The sequence below is a fragment of the Triticum urartu genome, chromosome 4A (genome assembly GCF_056163025.1).
Source record: "Triticum urartu cultivar PI428250 chromosome 4A, HENAU_Tu73, whole genome shotgun sequence".
NCBI lineage: Eukaryota > Viridiplantae > Streptophyta > Magnoliopsida > Poales > Poaceae > Triticum > Triticum urartu.
The window spans coordinates 46,623,136-46,644,784 of record NC_141876.1 but is presented as its reverse complement, the minus strand read 5'-3'; the positions used below and the strand labels follow the sequence as shown (position 1 = coordinate 46,644,784).

Sequence of the window (21,649 nt, the reverse complement as noted above, 5' to 3'; positions counted from 1 at the left end):
AGTGTGATCTACGTACCCTTGTAGACCGATAGCGGAAGCGTTATGACAACGCGGTTGATGTAGTCGTACGTCTTCACGGCCCGACCGATCAAGCACCGAAACTACGGCACCTCCGAGTTCTAGCACACGTTCAGCTCGATGACGATCCCCGGACTCTGATCCAGCAAAGTGTCGGGGAAGAGTTCCGTCAGCACAACGGCATGGTGACGATCTTGATGTTCAACTATCGCAGGGCTTCGCCTAAGCACCACTACAATATTATCGAGGACTATGGTGGAAGGGGGCACCGCACACGGCTAAGAGAACGATCTTAGAGATCAACTTGTGTGTCTAGGGGTGCCCCCTGCCCCCGTATATAAAGGAGCCAAGGGGGGGTGCGTCCGGCCCTAGGAGGAGGCGCGCAGGAGGAGTCCTACTCCTATCGGGAGTAGGACTCCCCTCCCTTTCCCTAGTTGGATTAGGACTTGGGGGGAAGGAGGAGAGGGAAGAAAGGAAAGGGGGGGCGCCGCCCCCCTCCTTGTCCAATTCGGACTTGGGGGGAGGGGCGCGCGGCAGCCCCTAGGCCTCCTCTCCTCTTTCTCCACTAGGCCCATTAAGGCCCATTAGGTTACCGGGGGGTTCCGGTAACCTCCCGGTACTCCGGTAAAATGCCGATTTCACTTGGAACACTTCCGATGTCCAAACATAGGCTTCCAATATATCAATCTTTATGTCTCGACCATTTCGAGACTCCTCGTCATGTACGTGATCACATCCGGGACTCCGAACTAACTTCGGTACATCAAAACTCATAAACTCATAATATAACTGTCATCGAAACCTTAAGCGTGCGGACCCTACGGGTTCGAGAACAATGTAGACATGACCGAGACACGTCTCCGGTCAATAACCAATAGCGGAACCTGGATGCTCATATTGGCTCCCACATATTCTACGAAGATCTTTATCGGTCAGACCGCATAACAACATACGTTGTTCCCTTTGTCATCGGTATGTTACTTGCCCGAGATTCGATCGTCGGTATCTCAATACCTAGTTCAATCTCGTTACCGGCAAGTCTCTTTACTCGTTTCGTAATACATCATCTCGCAACTAACTCATTAGTTGCAATGCTTGCAAGGCTTATGTGATGTGCATTACCGAGAGGGCCCAGAGATACCTCTCCGACAATCGGAGTGACAAATCCTAATCTCGAAATACGCCAACCCAACATTTACTTTTGGAGACACCTGTAGAGCTCCTTTATAATCACCCAGTTACGTTGTGACGTTTGGTAGCACACAAAGTGTTCCTCCGGCAAACGGGAGTTGCATAATCTCATAGTCATAGGAACATGTATAAGTCATGAAGAAAGCAATAGCAACATACTAAACGATCGGGTGCTAAGCTAATGGAATGGGTCATGTCAATCACATCATTCTCCTAATAATGTGATCCCGTTAATCAAATGACAACACATGTCTATGGTTAGGAAACATAACCATCTTTGATTAACGAGCTAGTCAAGTAGAGGCATACTAGTGACGTTTAGTTTGTCTATGTATTCACACAAGTATTATGTTTCCGGATAATACAATTCTAGCATGAACAATAAACATTTATCATGATATAAGGAAATAAAATAATAACATTATTATTGCCTCTAGGGCATATTTCCTTCAGTCTCCCACTTGCACTAGTGTCAATAATCTAGATTACACAATAATGATTCTAACACCCATGGAGCTTTGGTGCTGATCATGTTTTGCTCGTGGAAGAGGCTTAGTCAACGGGTCTGCAACATTCAGATCCGTATGTATCTTGCAAATCTCTATGTCTCCCACCTGAACTAGATCCCGTATGGAATTGAAGCGTCTCTTGATGTGCTTGGTTCTCTTGTGAAATCTGGATTCCTTTGCCAAGGCAATTGCACCAGTATTGTCACAAAAGATTTTCATTGGACCCGATGCACTAGGTATGACACCTAGATCGGATATGAACTCCTTCATCCAGACTCCTTCGTTTGCTGCTTCTGAAGCAGCTATGTACTCCGCTTCACATGTAGATCCCGGCACAACGCTTTGTTTAGAACTGCACCAACTGACAGCTCCACCGTTTAATGTAAACACGTATCCGGTTTGCGATTTAGAATCGTCTGGATCAGTGTCAAAGCTTGCATCAACGTAACCATTTACGATGAGCTCTTTGTCACCTCCATATATGAGAAACATATCCTTAGTCCTTTTCAGGTATTTCAGGATGTTCTTGACCGCTGTCCAGTGATCCACTCCTGGATTACTTTGGTACCTCCGTGCTAGACTTATAGCAAGACACACATCAGGTCTGGTACACAGCATTGCATACATGATAGAGCCTATGGCTGAAGCATAGGGAACATCTTTCATTTTCTCTCTATCTTCTGCATTGGTCGGGCATTGAGTCTTACTCAATTTCACACCTTGTAACACAGGCAAGAATCCTTTCTTTGCTTGATCCATTTTGAACTTCTTCAAAAAAATTTCAAGGTATGTGCTTTGTGAAAGTCCAATTAAGCGTCTTGATCTATCTCTATAGATCTTAATGCCCAATATGTAAGCAGCTTCACTGAGGTCTTTCATTGAAAAACTCTTATTCAAGTATCCTTTTATGCTATCCAAAAATTCTATATCATTTCCGATTAGTAATATGTCATCTACATATAATATCAGAAATGCTACAGAGCTCCCACTCACTTTCTTGTAAATACAGGCTTCTCCAAAAGTCTGTACAAAACCAAATGCTTTGATCACACTATCAAAGTGTTTATTCCAACTCCGAGAGGCTTGCACCAGTCCATAAATGGATCGCTGGAGCTTGCGCACTTTGTTAGCTCCCTTTGGATCGACAAAACCTTCCGGCTGCATCATATACAACTCTTCTTCCATAAATCCATTCAGGAATGCAGTTTTGACATCCATCTGCCAAATTTCATAATCATGAAATGCAGCAATTGCTAACATGATTCGGACAGACTTAAGCATCGCTACGGGTGAGAAGGTCTCATCGTAGTCAATCCCTTGAACTTGTCGAAAACCTTTTGCGACAAGTCGAGCTTTGTAGACAGTAACATTACCGTCAGCGTCAGTCTTCTTCTTGAAGATCCATTTATTTTCAATTGCTTTCCGATCAATGGGCAAGTCAACCAAAGTCCATACTTTGTTCTCATACATGGATCCCATCTCAGATTTCATGGCTTCAAGCAATTTTGCGGAATCTGGGCTCACCATCGCTTCTTCATAGTTCATAAGTTCATCATGATCTAGTAGCATGATTTCCAGAACAGGATTACCATACCACTCTGGTGCGGATCTTACTCTAGTTGATCTACGAGGTTCAGTAGTATCTTGTTCTGAAGTTTCATGATCATCATCATTAGCTTCCTCACTAATTGGTGTAGGTGTCACAGAAACTGGTTTCTGTGATGTACTACTTTCCAATAAGGGAGCAGGTACAGTTACCTCATCAAGTTTTACTTTCCTCCCACTCACTTCTTTTGAGAGAAACTCCTTCTCTAGAAAGTTTCCGAATTTAGCAAAAAAAAGTCTCGCCTTCGGATCTGTGATAGAAGGTGTATCCAATAGTTTCCTTTGGATATCCTATGAAGACACATTTCTCCGATTTGGGTTCGAGCTTATCAGGTTGAAGCTTTTTCACATAAGCATCGCAGCCCCAAACTTTCAGAAACGACAACTTTGGTTTCTTGCCAAACCACAGTTCATAAGGCGTCGTCTCAACGGATTTTGATGGTGCTCTATTTAACGTGAATGCGGCCGTCTCTAAAGCATAACCCCAAAACGATAGCGGTAAATCAGTAAGAGACATCATAGATCGCACCATATCTAGTAAAGTACGATTACGACGTTCGGACACACCATTACGCTGTGGTGTTCCGGGTGGCGTGAGTTGCGAAACTATTCCGCATTGTTTCAAATGTACACCAAACTCGTAACTCAAATATTCTCCTCCACGATCAGATCGTAGGAATTTTATTTTCTTGTTACGATGATTTTCAACTTCACTCTGAAATTCTTTGAACTTTTCAAATGTTTCAGATTTATGTTTTATTAAGTAGATATACCCATATCTGCTTAAGTCATCTGTGAAGGTGAGAAAATAACGATATCCGCCACGAGCCTCAACATTCATTGGACCACATACATCTGTATGTATGATTTCCAACAAATGTGTTGCTCTCTCCATAGTACCGGAGAACTGTGTTTTGGTCATCTTGCCCATAAGGCATGGTTCGCAAGTACCAAGTGATTCATAATCAAGTGGTTCCAAAAGTCCATCAGTATGGAGTTTCTTCATGCGCTTTATACCGATATGACCCAAACGGCAGTGCCACAAATAAGTTGCACTATCATTATCAACTCTGCATATTTTGGCTTCAACATTATGAATATGTGTGTCACTACTATCGAGATTTAATAAGAATATACCACTCTTCAAGGGTGCATGACCATAAAAGATATTACTCATATAAATAGAACAACCATTATTCTCTGATTTAAATGAATAACCGTCTCGCATCAAACAAGATCCAAATATAATGCTCATGCTCAACGCTGGCACCAAATAACAATTATTTAGGTCTAATACTAATCCCGAAGGTAGATGTAGAGGTAGCGTGCCGACCGTGATCACATCGACTTTGGAACCATTTCCCACGCGCATCGTCACCTCGTCCTTAGCCAATCTTCGCTTAATCCGTAGTCCCTGTTTCGAGTTGCAAATGTTAGCAACAGAACCAGTATCAAATACCTAGGTGCTACTGCGAGCATTAGTAAGGTACACGTCAATAACATGTATATCGCATATACCTTTGTTCACCTTGCCATCCTTCTTATCCGCCAAATACTTGGGGCAGTTCCGCTTCCAGTGACCAGTCTGCTTGCAGTAGAAGCACTCAGTTTCAGGCTTAGGTCCAGATTTGGGTTTCTTCTCTTAAGCAGCAACTTGCTTGCTGTTCTTTTTGAAGTTCTCCTTCTTCTTCCCTTTGCCCTTTTTCTTGAAACTAGTGGTCTTGTTGACCATCAACACTTGATGCTCCTTCTTGATTTCTACCTCCGCAGCTTTCAGCATTGCGAAGAGCTCGGGAATAGTCTTATTCATCCCTTGCATATTATAGTTCATCACGAAGCTCTTGTAGCTAGGTGGCAGTGATTGGAGAATTCTGTCAATGACACAATCATCTGGAAGATGAACTCCCAATTGAATCAAGTGATTATTATACCCAGACATTTTGAGTATATGCTCACTGACAGAACTATTCTCCTCCATCTTGCAGCTATAGAACTTATTGGAGACTTCATATCTCTCAATCCGGGCATTTGCTTGAAATATTAACTTCAACTCCTGGAACATCTCATATGCTCCATGCCGTTCAAAACGTCGTTGAAGTCCCGATTCTAAGCCGTAAAGCATGGCACACTGAACTATCGAGTAGTCATCAGCTTTGCTCTGCCAGACGTTCATAACATCTGGTGTTGCTCCAGCAGCAGGCCTAGCACCCAGCGGTGCTTCTAGGACGTAATTCTTCTGTGCAGCAATGAGGATAATCCTAAAGTTATGGACCCAGTCCGTGTAATTGCTACCATCATCTTTCAACTTTGCTTTCTCAAGGAACGCATTAAAATTCAACGGAACAACAGCACGAGCCATCTATCTACAATCAAACATAGACAAGCAAGATACTATCAGGTACTAAGTTCATGATAAATTTAAGTTCAATTAATCATATTACTAAAGAACTCCCACTTAGATAGACATCCCTCTAATCCTCTAAGTGATCACGTGATCCAAATCAACTAAACCATGTCCGATCATCACGTGAGATGGAGTAGTTTCATTGGTGAACATCACTATGTTGATCATATCTACTATATGATTCACGCTCGACCTTTCGGTCTCCGTGTTCCGAGGCCATATCTGTATATGCTTGGCTCGTCAAGTATAACCTGAGTATTCCGTTTTTGCAACTGTTTTGCACCCGTTGTATTTGAACGTAGAGCCTATCACACCCGGTCATCACGTGGTGTCTCAGCACGAAGAACTTTCACAACGGTGCATACTCAGGGAGAACACTTGTTGATAATTAGTGAGAGATCATCTTAAAATGCTACCGTCAATCAAAGCAAGATAAGATGCATAAAAGATAAACATCACATGCAATCAATATAAGTGATATGATATGGCCATCATCATCTTGTGCTTGTGATCTCCATCTTCAAAGCACCATCATGATCACTATTGTCACCGGCGCGACACCTTGATCATCATCGTAGCATCGTTGTCGTCTCGCCAATCTTATGCTTCCATGACTATCGCTACCGCTTAGTGATAAAGTAAAGCATTACAGCGCAATTGCATTGCATACAATAAAGCGACAACCATATGGCTCCTGCCAGTTGCCGATAACTCAGTTACAAAACATGATCATCTCATACAATAAAATTTAGCATCATGTCTTGACCATATCACATCACAACATGCCCTGCAAAAACAAGTTAGACGTCCTCTACTTTGTTGTTGCAAGTTTTACGTGGCTGCTACGGGCTTAGTAAGAACCGTTCTTACCTACGCATCAAAAACCACAACGATAGTTTGTCAAGTTGGTGCTGTTTTAACCTTCGCAAGGACCGGGCGTAGCCACACTCGGTTCAACTAAAGTTGGAGAAACTGACACCCGCTAGCCACCTTTGTGCAAATCACGTCGGGAGAACCGGTCCCGCATAAGCGTACGCGTAATGTCGGTCCGGGCCGCTTCGTCCAACAATACCGCTGAACCAAAGTATGACATGCTGGTAAGCAGTATGACTTATATCGCCCACAACTCACTTGTGTTCTACTCGTGCATATAACATCAACGCATAAAACCTAGGCTCGGATGCCACTGTTGGGTAACGTAGTAATTTCAAAAAAATTCCTACGCACACACAAGATCATGGTGATGCATAGCAACGAGAGGGGAGAGTGTGATCTACGTACCCTTGTAGACCGATAGCGGAAGCGTTATGACAACGCGGTTGATGTAGTCGTACGTCTTCATGGCCCGACCGATCAAGCACCGAAACTACGGCACCTCCGAGTTCTAGCACACGTTCAGCTTGATGACGATCCCCGGACTCCGATCCAGCAAAGTGTCGGGGAAGAGTTCCGTCAGCACAACGGCATGGTGACGATCTTGATGTTCAACTATCGCAGGGCTTCGCCTAAGCACCACTACAATATTATCGAGGACTATGGTGGAAGGGGGCACCGCACACGGCTAAGAGAACGATCTTAGAGATCAACTTGTGTGTCTAGGGGTGCCCCCTGCCCCCGTATATAAAGGAGCCAAGGGGGGGTGCGTCCGGCCCTAGGAGGAGGCGCGCAGGAGGAGTCCTACTCCTATCGGGAGTAGGACTCCCCTCCCTTTCCCTAGTTGGATTAGGACTTGGGGGGAAGGAGGAGAGGGAAGAAAGGAAAGGGGGGGCGCCGCCCCCCTCCTTGTCCAATTCGGACTTGGGGGGAGGGGCGCGCGGCAGCCCCTAGGCCTCCTCTCCTCTTTCTCCACTAGGCCCATTAAGGCCCATTAGGTTACCGGGGGGTTCCGGTAACCTCCCGGTACTCCGGTAAAATGCCGATTTCACTTGGAACACTTCCGATGTCCAAACATAGGCTTCCAATATATCAATCTTTATGTCTCGACCATTTCGAGACTCCTCGTCATGTACGTGATCACATCCGGGACTCCGAACTAACTTCGGTACATCAAAACTCATAAACTCATAATATAACTGTCATCGAAACCTTAAGCGTGCGGACCCTACGGGTTCGAGAACAATGTAGACATGACCGAGACACGTCTCCGGTCAATAACCAATAGCGGAACCTGGATGCTCATATTGGCTCCCACATATTCTACGAAGATCTTTATCGGTCAGACCGCATAACAACATACGTTGTTCCCTTTGTCATCGGTATGTTACTTGCCCGAGATTCGATCGTCGGTATCTCAATACCTAGTTCAATCTCGTTACCGGCAAGTCTCTTTACTCGTTTCGTAATACATCATCTCGCAACTAACTCATTAGTTGCAATGCTTGCAAGGCTTATGTGATGTGCATTACCGAGAGGGCCCAGAGATACCTCTCCGACAATCGGAGTGACAAATCCTAATCTCGAAATACGCCAACCCAACATTTACTTTTGGAGACACCTGTAGAGCTCCTTTATAATCACCCAGTTACGTTGTGACGTTTGGTAGCACACAAAGTGTTCCTCCGGCAAACGGGAGTTGCATAATCTCTAGTCATAGGAACATGTATAAGTCATGAAGAAAGCAATAGCAACATACTAAACGATCGGGTGCTAAGCTAATGGAATGGATCATGTCAGTCACATCATTCTCCTAATAATGTGATCCCGTTAATCAAATGACAACACATGTCTATGGTTAGGAAACATAACCATCTTTGATTAACGAGCTAGTCAAGTAGAGGCATACTAGTGACGTTTAGTTTGTCTATGTATTCACACAAGTATTATGTTTCCGGATAATACAATTCTAGCATGAATAATAAACATTTATCATGATATAAGGAAATAAAATAATAACATTATTATTGCCTCTAGGGCATATTTCCTTCAATCTCCATAGCCGACACCGCCACCATCATCACTGCAACAATCCCTCTCCAAGTTTGTCATACAATGTATCGCATCCGACAGTTATTGTAAGACATATTATTAATCAATCATTCATGTTCATGTCGTCTTAAATGTGTTCATCTTGTGATCTGATTGCCATGTGTGAGTAATTCAATAAGGCAATGGGTTGAGGCAAGGCCTTGCAAGCTGATGCATTTGTGCAGCAGATCGTTGGAATGACTTTGTGTATTTGATAATATGTCCAGTTGCAACAAAATTGTCTCTTGTCTTCTTTTCAATCTAAGACCCTGCAAGTACCCAGGATCCTGTAGATTGATCTAGGAGGAGTTAAGGAGCGAGGAGATCGTGGAACACTATGCTGAACAGCAGTGAGAGAAGGGGTTAGTATGCTAGCGGAATAATATTTCTTGAGATGAATGAGGTGTAGTTATTAAATGCCTAATGCTTTTGTCTGAATGTTTATTCTTAATAACCAAGGTAACCCGACGCGGTAGTAAGGGACATTGGTTAGACAACTGACTCTTGTTGTAGGTCGAGCACCAGTTAAGACGTACTTTTGACACATGGTTCACAATCATCGCGTCACAAGCACATCGTAGCGGTTGTCTTTCAGGGCATGTTTTAATAACATTAAGATCGATCCCAAGCAGAAATATAAGGTTGTAAGTGTAAGACCTCATACCCATGCATGTCTTTAATATCAGTGTTTACACCCTTAATGTCATTAAAGATTTAGTATAAAAAAGGAAATTACATTCTTTAGCAAGAACTTATCAACCTTTGTTGTAGTGCACGTGCTCTCGCGGGTTCAATAACTTAAGGCCACTCCTTGGGGGGAAAGTGATACGTCTCCAACGTATCTATAATTTTTGATTGTTTCATGCTAATATATTATCAATCCTGAATACTTTATATGCTTTAATATGCAATTTTATATTATTTTAGGAACTAACCTATTAACCTAGTGCCTAGTGTCAATTGTTGTTTTCTGCTTATTTTTTATTTTCCAGAATATCAGTACCAAACGGAGTCCAAATGCTACGGAACTTTTTAAGTGTGTGTGTAGGTGATGTTCACTAAGTTTTGAGTGATTCTCCTACAGGTTTGATAACTTTGGTTCTCACCGAGGGAAATACTTGTCGCTACTATATTGCTTCACCCTTCCTTTTCGGGAAAAATCTCAACGTAACTCGCAAGTAGCATAAAGGCACCAGAATCTTTGCTATCCAAACTGGATCTCAGAGGGCATCCGATTCATGATGTCTCCTTAGGACGGCCAGGTTAGATTTTCTCGTCGTGTGACGAGATTCGGTGTCAGGCGCTTGAGATCTATTTAAGGGTTTAACGATGACGATTGTGGCTCTAAAGTGTTGCGCTTAGAGACACGTGCATGAAAACTTTCTTGCCGTCATATAGAAGGTCAAGCCGGTTCTGGTCGGGGAGCGACGACAACGATGCGTCAGCGGCTTGTTCTGGTGGCGATAGTGGTCATTCGACGGTATCAAAATTTTAATGTAGTTTTTTGCGTGAACCTTCCAATCTATTCATCTTCAATCATGACAGTACAATAAACACAAAAAATGATAAAAAGTACATCCAGATCCATAGACCATCTAGCGACGACTACAAGCACTGAAGCAAGCCGAAGACGTGCCGCCGTTATCGCCCCTACCTTGGTTGAGCCAGTCCAAACTTGTAGTAGACAAACGGAAAGTCATCTTGCTAAGGCCTCATAGGACCATCGCATGAAAACAACAACCACCGCCGATGAAGAGTAGCGTAGACCGGAAGGAACCAACCTGAAGACCCACGAACGTAGATGAACAATGACAAGATCTGATCAAATTCACCTAAGATAGATCCATCGGAGACAGACATCCACACGCCCACCGACAATGCTAGATAGACAACCGAGACGGGGCTAGGCGGAGAGACCTTTATTCCATCTTCAGAGAGCCGTCGTCGTCTCGCCTTCCTGAGCAAGATACAAATCCTAACAAAACTTATAGAAACATCTAAAAACGGAGCCCTCCCACCAACAAGGGCCGGGATACACCGCGTCCCCATGGCCCTAAGGCCACCGGAGACGAGGTGGACCGGCGGCGGCGTCGGCGGGAGGCGAAGAAACCCTAAGTTTTTTTTGCGGGTAAACCCTAAGTTTTTATTATGTTTGATGTGCTTTGTACTTTCGGTAAACTTTGTTACTTTCTCCAATCCATATTATTTGTCCCATCTTTAGTATAACTTTATGGGAAAAGCTGTAAATCTGCCGGCAAAAAACAACAACAAGTCTGCCGCCTTGCACCCGTGCCACGCGTCCCATGGACCACACGCAGGCCACGTATGGAAACCTCCTCAAGTTATACACACGTTGATGCTTATCTTATCCTCCCAAGCAATGACCTCCATGATTTATTTATCCAGCAACACATTCCTTAGTGCGTCTTGCACAGCCGCAACCAACTGAATCATGCCAGCCGAGGCCCCGGCGCCGGCGAGCAAGTGCTCGGCCATCCGTGTCCCTCCTCATTTTCTTCCTCATCCATACTATGTCTCTCTCACCAATTTAATCAGCGCCATCTCTCACGAACTACACCGCCTCGCCGTCACCCGCCTCCGCGAGGCACACCGCCGTTGGAACCTCGTCTGCCGTCTCCCATCGTTCCACGTCGCGGTGTTCTAGAGGAGCACGACGTCCATGGTTGTCGCCTCCTCGAGCTCAGTCGCAAACACCGGTGCCGCTGCAGTACAGTTTCTGCAACATTATCTCTGTTACATAATTTTTCCGCAACAAGGCCTTTGTTGCAGAAAAAATATAAATATTTCTACAACATGATCTCTACTGCAAAAAAAATCTGCAACACAACCTTCATTGCAAATATTTCTGCAACATGATTTTTCTGCAAAGAAAATTGACAAATATTTCTGCAACATGATCTTTGCTGCAAGAAAATTCTGCAACACAACCTTTGTTGCAAATTTTTCTGCAACATGATTTATGTTACAAAAGGTTCCGCAACAAGGCTTTTGTTGCAAAAGTAAAGGACGGCACACGGTCGCTAGATTGTCTCGCATCTAATGGCTCGCATGGCGATGGATGTTTTGAAAAGATCCACCGGCCGACGCGTAGCATCTCCCTAACTTTATTACAAAAGTTCTATTAAAATTAGAGTTTTTATCATTTATGCCACTAATTGTATCCGACTACTCAATTTTGCCATCAGAAGTTATAATTGCTCAAAAATGCCATCGTTTCATGAGATGCTTGTTTAAAAATATCATTAGATATCTCAAAAATGACATCGTTCCATTAGATGTTTGCTTAAAAATGTCATTAGACATTGTTATTGTCAGGTCAAACCAGTTGACCATGTTATATGATGAACATACCCCTATACCCAGATTTCAGGTCTCTTTATCTCACAATGATAAATGTGGACGCCACTTGTCAGGAGTAAGCAAGCAAAAAAAAGAAGAGGAAAATAAGAACGCTATTGGGATCAAGTGGAACCCACATTTTATTGTACTGAGGTAGAGGGAGAACTGACATGTTGGTCTATAGATATTTTGATCATTATAACATGGCAAACGAGATGTGAGATGACAATAAGGATGTCTAGTGGCATTTTTGAGCATGCGCCTAACGAAGCGATGCCATTTTTGAGCAGTTGAAATTTCTAGTGGCAGAACTGAATAGTGAGACACAATCGGTGGCATAAAAACGGAGCCCTCCCGCCGACAAGGGCCGGGATACACCGCGTCCCCATGGCCCTAAGGCCGCCGGGGACGAGGTGGACCGCCGGCGGCGTCGGCGGGAGGCGAAGGAACCCTAAGTTTTTCTTTTTGCGGGTAAACCCTATGTTTTTATTATGTTTGATGTGCTTTGTACTTTCAGTAAAATTTGTTACTTTTTCCGATCCATACTATTTGCCCCACCTTTAGTATAACTTTATTGCAAAGTTGTATTAAAATTAATATGGATTAGAGGGAGTAATAGATTTGAATTTTGTTTTCAAATTAGAAGGATCGCACAAAAAAAAGGTGAACTTTTCAACTTCCCCAGACCCCCGATCAACGACTCTGGCCTTAACCGGGCCATTTTTCTTCCTTGGATCCGTACCCTAACGCAAGCTCTTTAAGCTTATCCGCCCACATAAATCGGACGGTCCAAATCGGAACCCGGCCACATCAGCCCAAACCCTAGTCGCTGACGCCGTAGCCTGCCTGGCCTGCGTCCGCGGTCCACCCCCCGATCCCATCCCATCCCATGGATAAAAATATTGAAAGCGAGCCGCGCGTCCCGAAAACTAGCCGGTCCACGCGGACGAGCCCCCACCCATGGCCCGCCGGCAGCCTCACGCCCGCGCCAGCTCGGCAGCCCATGGCCGTGGGCCGCGAGCCCATAAATCCCCGTCCATCCCCCGCTTCACCGTTTCCCCCAGACCCGACGAAATTTTCCGCCTCGCCCCGCTGGTCCGTGCTCGGTCCCTCTCCTCCCCCGTGGCCGCCCGCCCGCCCCCAGAAGAAAAAGGCGGATCTAGGGTTTGCTCGGCCTTCGTTCTTCTTGGGCCGAGCCCCAATCCCGCACCGCCCGCCTCGAGTTGGATCTCCGCCCGCCGGCCCCCCTCCGCCTCCGTAAGCCCCCCAAACTCTAAACAGCCTCCTCCTCCTCCTCCGCGCCTCTCCAGGCAGGCCTCCTCCCCATCCATCCATGCCCGCGCCGCTCGCGGCCTCGCGGATTGGATTCGATTGCATGTATAGATCTTGTTCCGTTCGCTTTTCGGGCCGTGCGCTCGGCCGTATGAATCTGCTGCGGAGCAGTATGCGCTTCGTTCGAGAATTGGCTGCGTGTGTTCGTATGGAGGTTTAGATTCAGATGGTTGCCGCGGGTGCTGAAATGGCCGCATGCGGGCTATGCCGTCGTTTTGTTTTTCTTTAGTTTGTCTCGTGCGGAGCTAATGGCGGGGGTTTCGCCGGTCCAAATTATGAGTAGTGCCTCTGTTCTTTTGTCTAGGAGGATGATTCATTCTCGTTGCCGTACCAAGCAGCTGCTACTCAGTCATATTTTGCATAGGGGTTGGTTTAGTCATGCGAGATGTGGCCGAATTTAGGCCTTGTTTGGCTGCAAACATGACGACTGTCGCAGCCGTTTGCAACAGATGATAATGTTCAGTTGTTCACACCAGGGGTAGAGGAGCAGGTGAAGTGACCACAGTCACTAATGTTAACATGTTTATAGCTGTAAATGTATTCTGTAATTTTATCGACCCCTAGAAGCCGTAATTCTGCGGAATGCAGTGGCACTTATCCCTGGAGATGTGATAGTTCTGTGAACAGAACATTCTTGATTGCCATTTGCATAGCCAATGCTTTGATGTTTTGGTTGTTTACACGAGCCTAGCTAGGTTCCATCCATTAGGTTGCTGTATATCAGCCCTTTGGTGCTGCACCTACTTATTGCTCAACAGTTCTGGCTATGGCTATGGCCTTTTTAGCTTGTTCCCAGCAATAACATGTATTCGCGTTTGTATATAAGAAGCTACTTAGGGTGGTGTTTCTTTTTTACAACGTATGTGCTGGTGTCTCTGAATTTCCCAATCAGGGCCTTCGTCCTATAACTTTAATCTTGTTTTCTGTTATGATTGTTTAGCGAATTGAATGGCCTACTTCCATGATTTTCCTGGCTTTCTACAGCTCCACTCTTCTATTGATTTCTTTCATCAAGTTATATTTGATACATGTATAATATTGCGAGCATCTATCCTGATGTGGACAATATACTTCAATTATTTACTGTTGGACATTTTACTTTTCAAGAGATCACAGTTCCTTGCATTGGCAAACTTGCCATCTTCCAGAAAATCTGCTCTACTTGAAATCTCAAACATAAAAATTTGCAGTAGTGATTTTTAGATTTCTTCTGGATAATGTACATTATCAAAGTGAAATTATGCAAGATTTCTCAGCCTTATTCCAACTTTCCAAGTGTTCTGATTTAACTACATTAGATCTGACATGATTTTATTTGATCAATTGTTCCAAATTGACAGGCTTTTGGGTTCCATCAGATAATCTTTCATAGGATGGGCGAACCAAATGGCAATGAAAATGCTATGGTGCATGAGAGTGAAATGGTTGTTGATGATGAGATGATCCATGGCAATGAAATGGTTCACAGTGGCGAGATGATCCATGAGCATGATATGGTTCAAGGGAATGAGATGGTTCATGGTGACGAGATGGTGGAAGGGAGTGGGATGGTCCATGATGATGAGATGATCCATGGTAATGAGATGATTCAAGTTAGTGACATGATCCATGGTCATGAGATGGTTCAAGTGAATGACATGGTCAATGGTGATGAGATGGCCCATGGTCACGAATTGGTCAGTGCTGAGGTGACCCCACCAACCATATCAAGACGCCGGAGAAAGAAGTCATTAGTATGGGAGCACTTTACTATTGAACCTGTTCCTGGGGAGAGGGGATGCCAACGTGCATGCTGCAACCTATGCAAGGCAACCTTTGCATACAGTTCTGGCACAAAGATAGCAGGTACTAGCCATCTCAAGAGGCACATCACGCTTGGCTCTTGCCCTATGATAAAAAGCCAAGAGAGGAAGCTGGCAATGAGTTCAATTGGAGGAGTGACTGACAACGATGGTGAGGGTACCGTAGAACGTCCTTCTAAGAGGCGTTACAGATATACTGGCTTTGCAAATGCTACATTTGATCAAGACCGTAGCAGCTCACATCTGGCGAAGCTTATCATTTTGCATGACTACCCACTTCATGTTGTTCAACAGCCAGCCTTCACTGCTTTTACTGATAGCCTGCAGCCTCGTTTCAGGGTTGCGGATGTTGAAACAATGGAGGCAGAGGTGTATGGTGTTTACCAGAAAGAGAAAAACAACCTAATGCAAGCATTGAACACTATGCCTGGAAGGATTAGCCTCACCATAGGATTGTGGACAACTAGTCAGACTCTTGGCTATGTTTCTATAGCTGGGCAGTTCATTGACACGGATTGGAAAGTGCATCGAAGAATGCTTAACTTCATGATGGTGTCTTCTCCTCATTCGGAGAATGCACTTGGTGAAGCTATTAGCTCAAGCCTTACCGACTGGAACATGAAGGACAAGCTATTCACCGTCACATTGGATAATGATTGCTCATCACATGATATCTACAGTGCAAATCTGAGAGATCATCTCTCCAATAAGAACAACCTGATGCTTAAGGGCCAGCTGTTTGTTGTGAGGTGCTATGCCAATATCCTCAATGCAGTTGCACATGATGTCATTGCTTCAATCCATGGTGTGATCTACAGTATCCGTGAAAGTATAAAGTTCATAAAAGCTTCTTCTGCCCGTGAGCAGAGGTTTGCTGAGATTGCTCTGCAGCTGGAGATTCCCAGCACTAAGACCCTGTGCCTTGATGTTACAACACAGTGGAATACCACTTACCTTATGCTGCTTGCTGCCTTGGATTATAGGCAGGCATTCACCACATTGGAGACATGTGATGATAACTACAACGAGTCACCTTCTGCAGAAGACTGGAAGAAGTTGGAAGCTGCCTGCAATTATTTGAAATTTCTGTATGATTCTGCACATAGCATCATGGCTGCGGCAAATCCAACTTCTAACTTATTTTTCCATGAGGCGTGGAAACTTCAGCTGGAACTGTCAAATGCCATAACCCATGAAGATCCAGTTTTCAGTAGCATCGCCAAAGAAATGCATGAGAGGTTTGACAAGTACTGGAAGGATTGCAACCTTGTTCTAGCCATTGGTGTTGTCATGGACCCTCGTTTCAAGATGAAACTTGTTGAATTCAGTTATTCTAAAATCTATGGTGTGGAGGCAGCAAAGTACGTTAAGGTGGTGGATGATGCTCTTCATGACCTTTACAAGGATTATGTTGCACAGCCCCTGCCCCTGACGCCAGCCTATGGCGCACCAGGGGAAGTTAATAAGAATGGGCCTGCCCATGCGAATAACAACACAGTAACTCCACCTTCTACTGGGGATGGACTTCTTGACTTTGACATGTATCTTTCAGAGATAGCAATAAGTCAGCCCTCCAAGTCCGAGCTGGAGCAGTACCTGGAAGAAGCCCTGACGCCTCGCATCCAAGACTTTGAAATCGTGGACTGGTGGAAGCTCAACACCCTGAAGTTTCCAACACTGGCGAAGATGGCCCGTGATATCTTGGCCATCCCCATGTCCATGGTGAGCAGCGGCTGCTCCATATTTGCCGCGGCAACAACAGGAAGCCGGATGCTCGATGACTACAGAAGCTCGCTGCGCCCTGAAATCGTGGAGGCACTTTTCTGCTCCAAAGACTGGCTTCAGTATTCTCCGCCGCCTCCTGCAGAAGCTCAGGGTTCTGTAGCGGTGAAGATGGAGTGATATTGGTCCCTTAGTCCTTAGATGGTAGCCTTCAGAAGAAGGCTACTTAGTTTGTGCCTAGTGCTCTCGATCATAGAATGTTACTGATAATGTTCGAGCTATCCGTTAGATGTAATGAGTACTCTTGATTATTCTTGTCGAATTCAAGATTCTGAGCCCGTGACATACTTGCAGGGTGAGGTTGTCGGCAGTGATATACTGTTTGCATGTTGTCCCGTGTGATCGTGGTCTGTTGGCTCGTGCTCGTCGTCTGTTTTGGTTGGCTTGATTTTGTACGTTTGCTTCTGTCCTGATTGTGCATCCAACCTCAACCTGGTGCTGATGTAGTGACGGCTGGTTTCAATGCTATTTGCATGGTCGTCTCTTGAGATCTCATGTGGTAATTTTACGCTCCCATTTTGTTCTTCCGGTCTAAAATGCCTTGTAATTCACGCGTGGGCCGGTGTCTGGGCTTTTCTGAGGGAAGAAAGGTACATTGCTGAGCACACCGTTTTAAGCTATAGCAGCAGTGATCTGAACTCTCGGTGAATCACTTATTATTCGCAGATGACAGCCTGTTGTTCTTCAAAGCTAATGCTACGGGTGGAGAAGAGATCAACCAATTGTTGAAACATTACTGTGCAGCAACGGGGCAGAGGGTTAATTACAGCAAATCCTCCATCTTTTTCAATAAAGGGGTTCCGGAAAATATTCGAGCAGATATCAAAGAGTTGCTTCATGTGCCTAATGAAACACTGAATGCAAAATACTTGGGGATGCCATCCGACGTTGGCTCTTCAAGAAATGGTGCCTTTAAGTTTCTCAAAGACCGTCTATGGAGTAAAATCCAGGGCTGGATTGAGAAGTCCTTGTCCACCGCAGGGAAAGAGGTACTTGTCAAATCTGTCGCTCAAGCGGTGCCAGTTTTTTCAATGTCATGTTTCAAACTTCCAAGGAGACTCTGCGAACACTTGAATATGTTGATAAGGAAGTTTTGGTGGGGCTCTAAAGATGGCCGTAGGAAGCCTCATTGGGTTTCATGGAAGGACATGACGCAACTCAAATCTTCTGGGGGGTTGGGGTTCAAAGATTTTGAATTATTCAACCTAGCAATGCTTGCAAAGCAGGGTTGGCGAATTCTCCAACAGCCTGACTCTCTGAGTGCTCAAATCTTGAAGGGGGTTTATTTCCCTAACTCATCCATCCTACATGCTCAAGTCGGCTCTCATACTAGTCAGATTTGGAGATCTATAATGGAGGGGGTGGAGGTTTTGAAACTAGGGCTCATCAAGAGGATCGGCAATGGTGAATCTACATATGTGTGGACGGAGAACTGGATTCCAAGGAACGAGATGTTGCGCCCCTATGGCTGCAGGGTACAGAACCCCATGAGGCTAGCGTCTCGATATATCGATCAAACTTCTGCGACTTGGGATAAGCAACGAGTTCAGCAAACTTTTTTGCCTATGGATGCTGCGGTGATCCTGACTATACCCATCGGTACAAGGAATTAATTTTGATGACTACTGGGCATGGAATTTTGAAAGAAATGGCATATTCTCTGTACGCTCGGCTTACAGAATGTTGGTGGCGACACGACAACGGAGAGAAGCATGGCTGGATGGCACTTCCGCAACGTCTAGTTCGAACATGGAAGAGAAATCATGGAAGACGCTTTGGAAGATTCAAGTCCCAGCCAAGGTGAGGATGTTTTTATGGCGTTTGTCGAAGCAGTCACTCCCTACAGAAGATGTACGTGCGCATCGGCACATGTCTAATACGGGCTCATGCGGAATGTGTGGTTCGCCGGATTCTTGGAGACACTCGCTACTGGAGTGCTCGATGGCGAGATGTGTTTGGGCTCTTGATAACAGTGATCTGGTGAGCAGAATGATCACTGTCATGGAGCCGAGGGCGAAGCATTGGCTGTTCGGAATGATGGAGTCACTGTCTCACTCAGAGTTTGTTCGGCTCTCCGTAACACTATCGGCGATCTGGTCTTCTCGCAGAAAATTCATTCATGAAGGCGTGTCCCAGAGTCCGCATTCTACCCATGTGTTTATCCATCGTTTTATTGACGAGATCACCATGCTACAGAACAAACCGGCTGAAGTGCAGAATCCCCCCCGAGGAATTAGGCAGTCACATGCAAGGCCTAGTCCCCCCCCCCCTGCAGGGTACGCAAAGATCCATGTCGACGGTGCTGTTTTTAGTAACAGAGGCGGTTCTACGGCTGCAGTGTGTCGAGATGATGCAGGGAACTATCTTAAAGCTCGTCGCTGGTGATTGAAGGCCAAACCGATCCGGCGACGCTCGAAGCAATCGCGTGCAGGAAGGCGCTGGCCTTGGCGGAAGATCTGCTGCTCCATGACTTCATCATATCATCGGATTGCAAGCAGGTGGTAGAGGATATTAACAGAGGAAATCAGGGGCGATATGGCTCAGTCATCACAGAAATTAGACTTAGACTCTTGAATTTTGATTGTAATTTTATTTTTGAAGGCCGAGCCACTAATGGCGAAGCACATAGTTTAGCTAAGCACTCTCTTTCTCTCGGTCTGGGACGCCATACTTGGTTGTTAAGTCCCCATGATCCGAATTGTATCCCACTACATGTGGATTATCATCAATAAAACTTAGTTTTATCCTTAAAAAAGAAGAAGCAGTGATCCGAACTCCCCCTACAAAAAACAAAAGCACTGATCTGTACTAAGTAGACAGCAGCACGGTCTAGCAAGTTGCCTAATCGAATAACCTCACTATTTTCTGCATGCATCTTCACAGTGCCCGCCGAATCGTCCTCGATGAGAATCACTTGGTCTTGGATCTATCCGCGCCTCTTCGTGACTACTGCGTATCTGTTTCCCCGACGTGCACAATCCCCATTGCTGGCCCCAACAGCTCAGCTCAGGTCACGCAGCCGATCGCCGCGCCCCTCACGCGCTCGGCACCGACCCGGTTGCGTTGCGTCCGTCCAAGCCTGGGGACGCCGTGCTGATCTGGATCTCGACACGGGAAAAACCGCATCAGATGCCGCGCGGGGCACTGACACGCACCCACAGGCCACAGGTGACGGACCCAACAACCCCCCGGATCTCGCCAGGTTCCCCGCTCCTCCCTCCACTTGCGGGCCGCGGGGCGGGATCGAGCCGGGACGGCGCACGCCATGCACCCGTACACGAGCTGTGGCGTCGCGTCGAGCCCCCAACATCAACGAGTGTACAAGTGAGCCATCGCCGACGCACCAGCGAACCAGCGGCTGCCGCGTAGCCATCGCTCGCCGCTGCCGGCTCCCGCTGAGCTTCTTAACTCGCTAGCTGACAACCCCTCGCGCGCACACTCCACTGTCCACTCGCTCGCTCACGCTCAGTGCTCTCACTTCACTGCCCATTGCTCGCCATTACTGGGCTCACCCACCCCAGATCTCATGGCTCCCCAGCGCCGCCACCACGCGGCGTGCCTCCTCGTCCTCCTCGCGCTGTGCGCCCCGCCGGCCCACGGCGGCCGCGCGCTGCCGGCCAGGGTCAGCAAGGCGCAGGCGGCGGCGGCGGCGGCCAACGCGACGGCGACGGCGGACGAGTTCCTGGCGCCGCACAACAAGGCGCGCGCGGCGGTCGGCGTGGCCGCGCTGCGGTGGAGCGCGGACCTGACGGCGGCGGCGGCGTGGACCGCGTCCCAGCAGCAGAAGCAGAAGAACTGCGCGTTCGCGGACATGGGCGCCAGCCCCTACGGCGCGAACCAGGGGTGGGCGAGCTACCGCGCGCGCCCGGCCGAGGTGGTGGTCTCCTGGGTGGCGCAGGGCAAGTACTACACCCACGCCAACAACTCCTGCGCCGCCGGCCAGCAGTGCGGCACCTACACGCAGGTGGTCTGGCGCCGCACCGCCGAGGTCGGCTGCGCGCAGGCCAGCTGCGCCTCCGGCGCCACGCTCACGCTCTGCCTCTACAACCCGCACGGCAACGTCAAGGGCGAGAGCCCCTACTAGCGGGCGGCCGGCGTGTCGGGCTGGTGGCGGCGCCTCTTGCGTTGGGGACGTCGCCGCCGGCGCCGGAGCATCGATCGTCGTTAGAGTTACAAGTACGATCTACCAGCTTCGTGTCTCTGGTTCAGTTAAGCATGATTTGTGTTGCGAACTTGTGGTGCCTAGAATAACTACTGCTTAGATATAAGAAACTCATGCGGTGGCGTGCCTAGCATATTGTGTGGAAAATGAACTTGTCATGTTCTCGGCGAGTCCCGACTTCCGAGGGTGAACTTGTTATCGGACAAGAAAATTGTTCTCGGTGGGTTGGATTCATGGCATCTACGCATGGCAGTCACCAGACTCACCACATTTGTTTGCACTTGGAGACGTGCATTTTTAATGAATATGCAGACATGAACTAAGTTGAAAATGGTACTCCCTTCACAAATATAAGATGTTCTAACTTTTTTTTTCTAGACCAGATGTATATAAATGTATTTTAGTGTTTTTTATGAGGACACATTTTAGTGTATTTGTTCACTCATTTCAATCCGTATGTAGTTTAAATTAAAATATCCAAAACATTTTAGGGAGTACTATTCTCATGTAAACTCTCCTT

The 21,649-nt window shown here is 46.4% G+C and overlaps 2 protein-coding genes across 2 annotated transcripts; both read left to right on the top strand.

The window, feature by feature from the left end:
- The first annotated feature begins 12,986 nt into the window (after window positions 1-12,986).
- LOC125550527 (zinc finger BED domain-containing protein RICESLEEPER 2) lies at window positions 12,987-17,294 on the top strand. Its single transcript, XM_048713551.2, has 2 exons — window positions 12,987-13,308; window positions 14,724-17,294. The coding sequence occupies exons 1-2, from the start codon at window positions 13,012-13,014 to the stop codon at window positions 17,085-17,087; spliced, it is 2,661 nt and encodes an 886-aa protein (XP_048569508.2). The 5' UTR covers window positions 12,987-13,011; the 3' UTR covers window positions 17,088-17,294.
- Window positions 17,295-20,158: 2,864 nt separating this feature from the next.
- On the top strand, window positions 20,159-21,363 carry LOC125553487 (STS14 protein-like). The gene has a single exon (XM_048717261.2). The coding sequence runs from the start codon at window positions 20,494-20,496 to the stop codon at window positions 21,049-21,051; it is 558 nt and encodes a 185-aa protein (XP_048573218.2). The 5' UTR covers window positions 20,159-20,493; the 3' UTR covers window positions 21,052-21,363.
- The last annotated feature ends 286 nt before the right edge of the window (window positions 21,364-21,649 follow it).

Bases quoted from the DNA above. Each gene is read 5' to 3' on its own strand.
- LOC125553487 (XM_048717261.2), top strand. From the start codon at position 20,494: ATGGCTCCCCAGCGCCGCCACCACGCGGCGTGCCTCCTCGTCCTCCTC.
- LOC125550527 (XM_048713551.2), top strand. From the start codon at position 13,012: ATGGCCCGCCGGCAGCCTCACGCCCGCGCCAGCTCGGCAGCCCATGGC. The intron at 13,309-14,723 runs GTAAGCCCCCCA...CCAAATTGACAG, and splicing joins GCCGGCCCCCCTCCGCCTCC to GCTTTTGGGTTCCATCAGAT.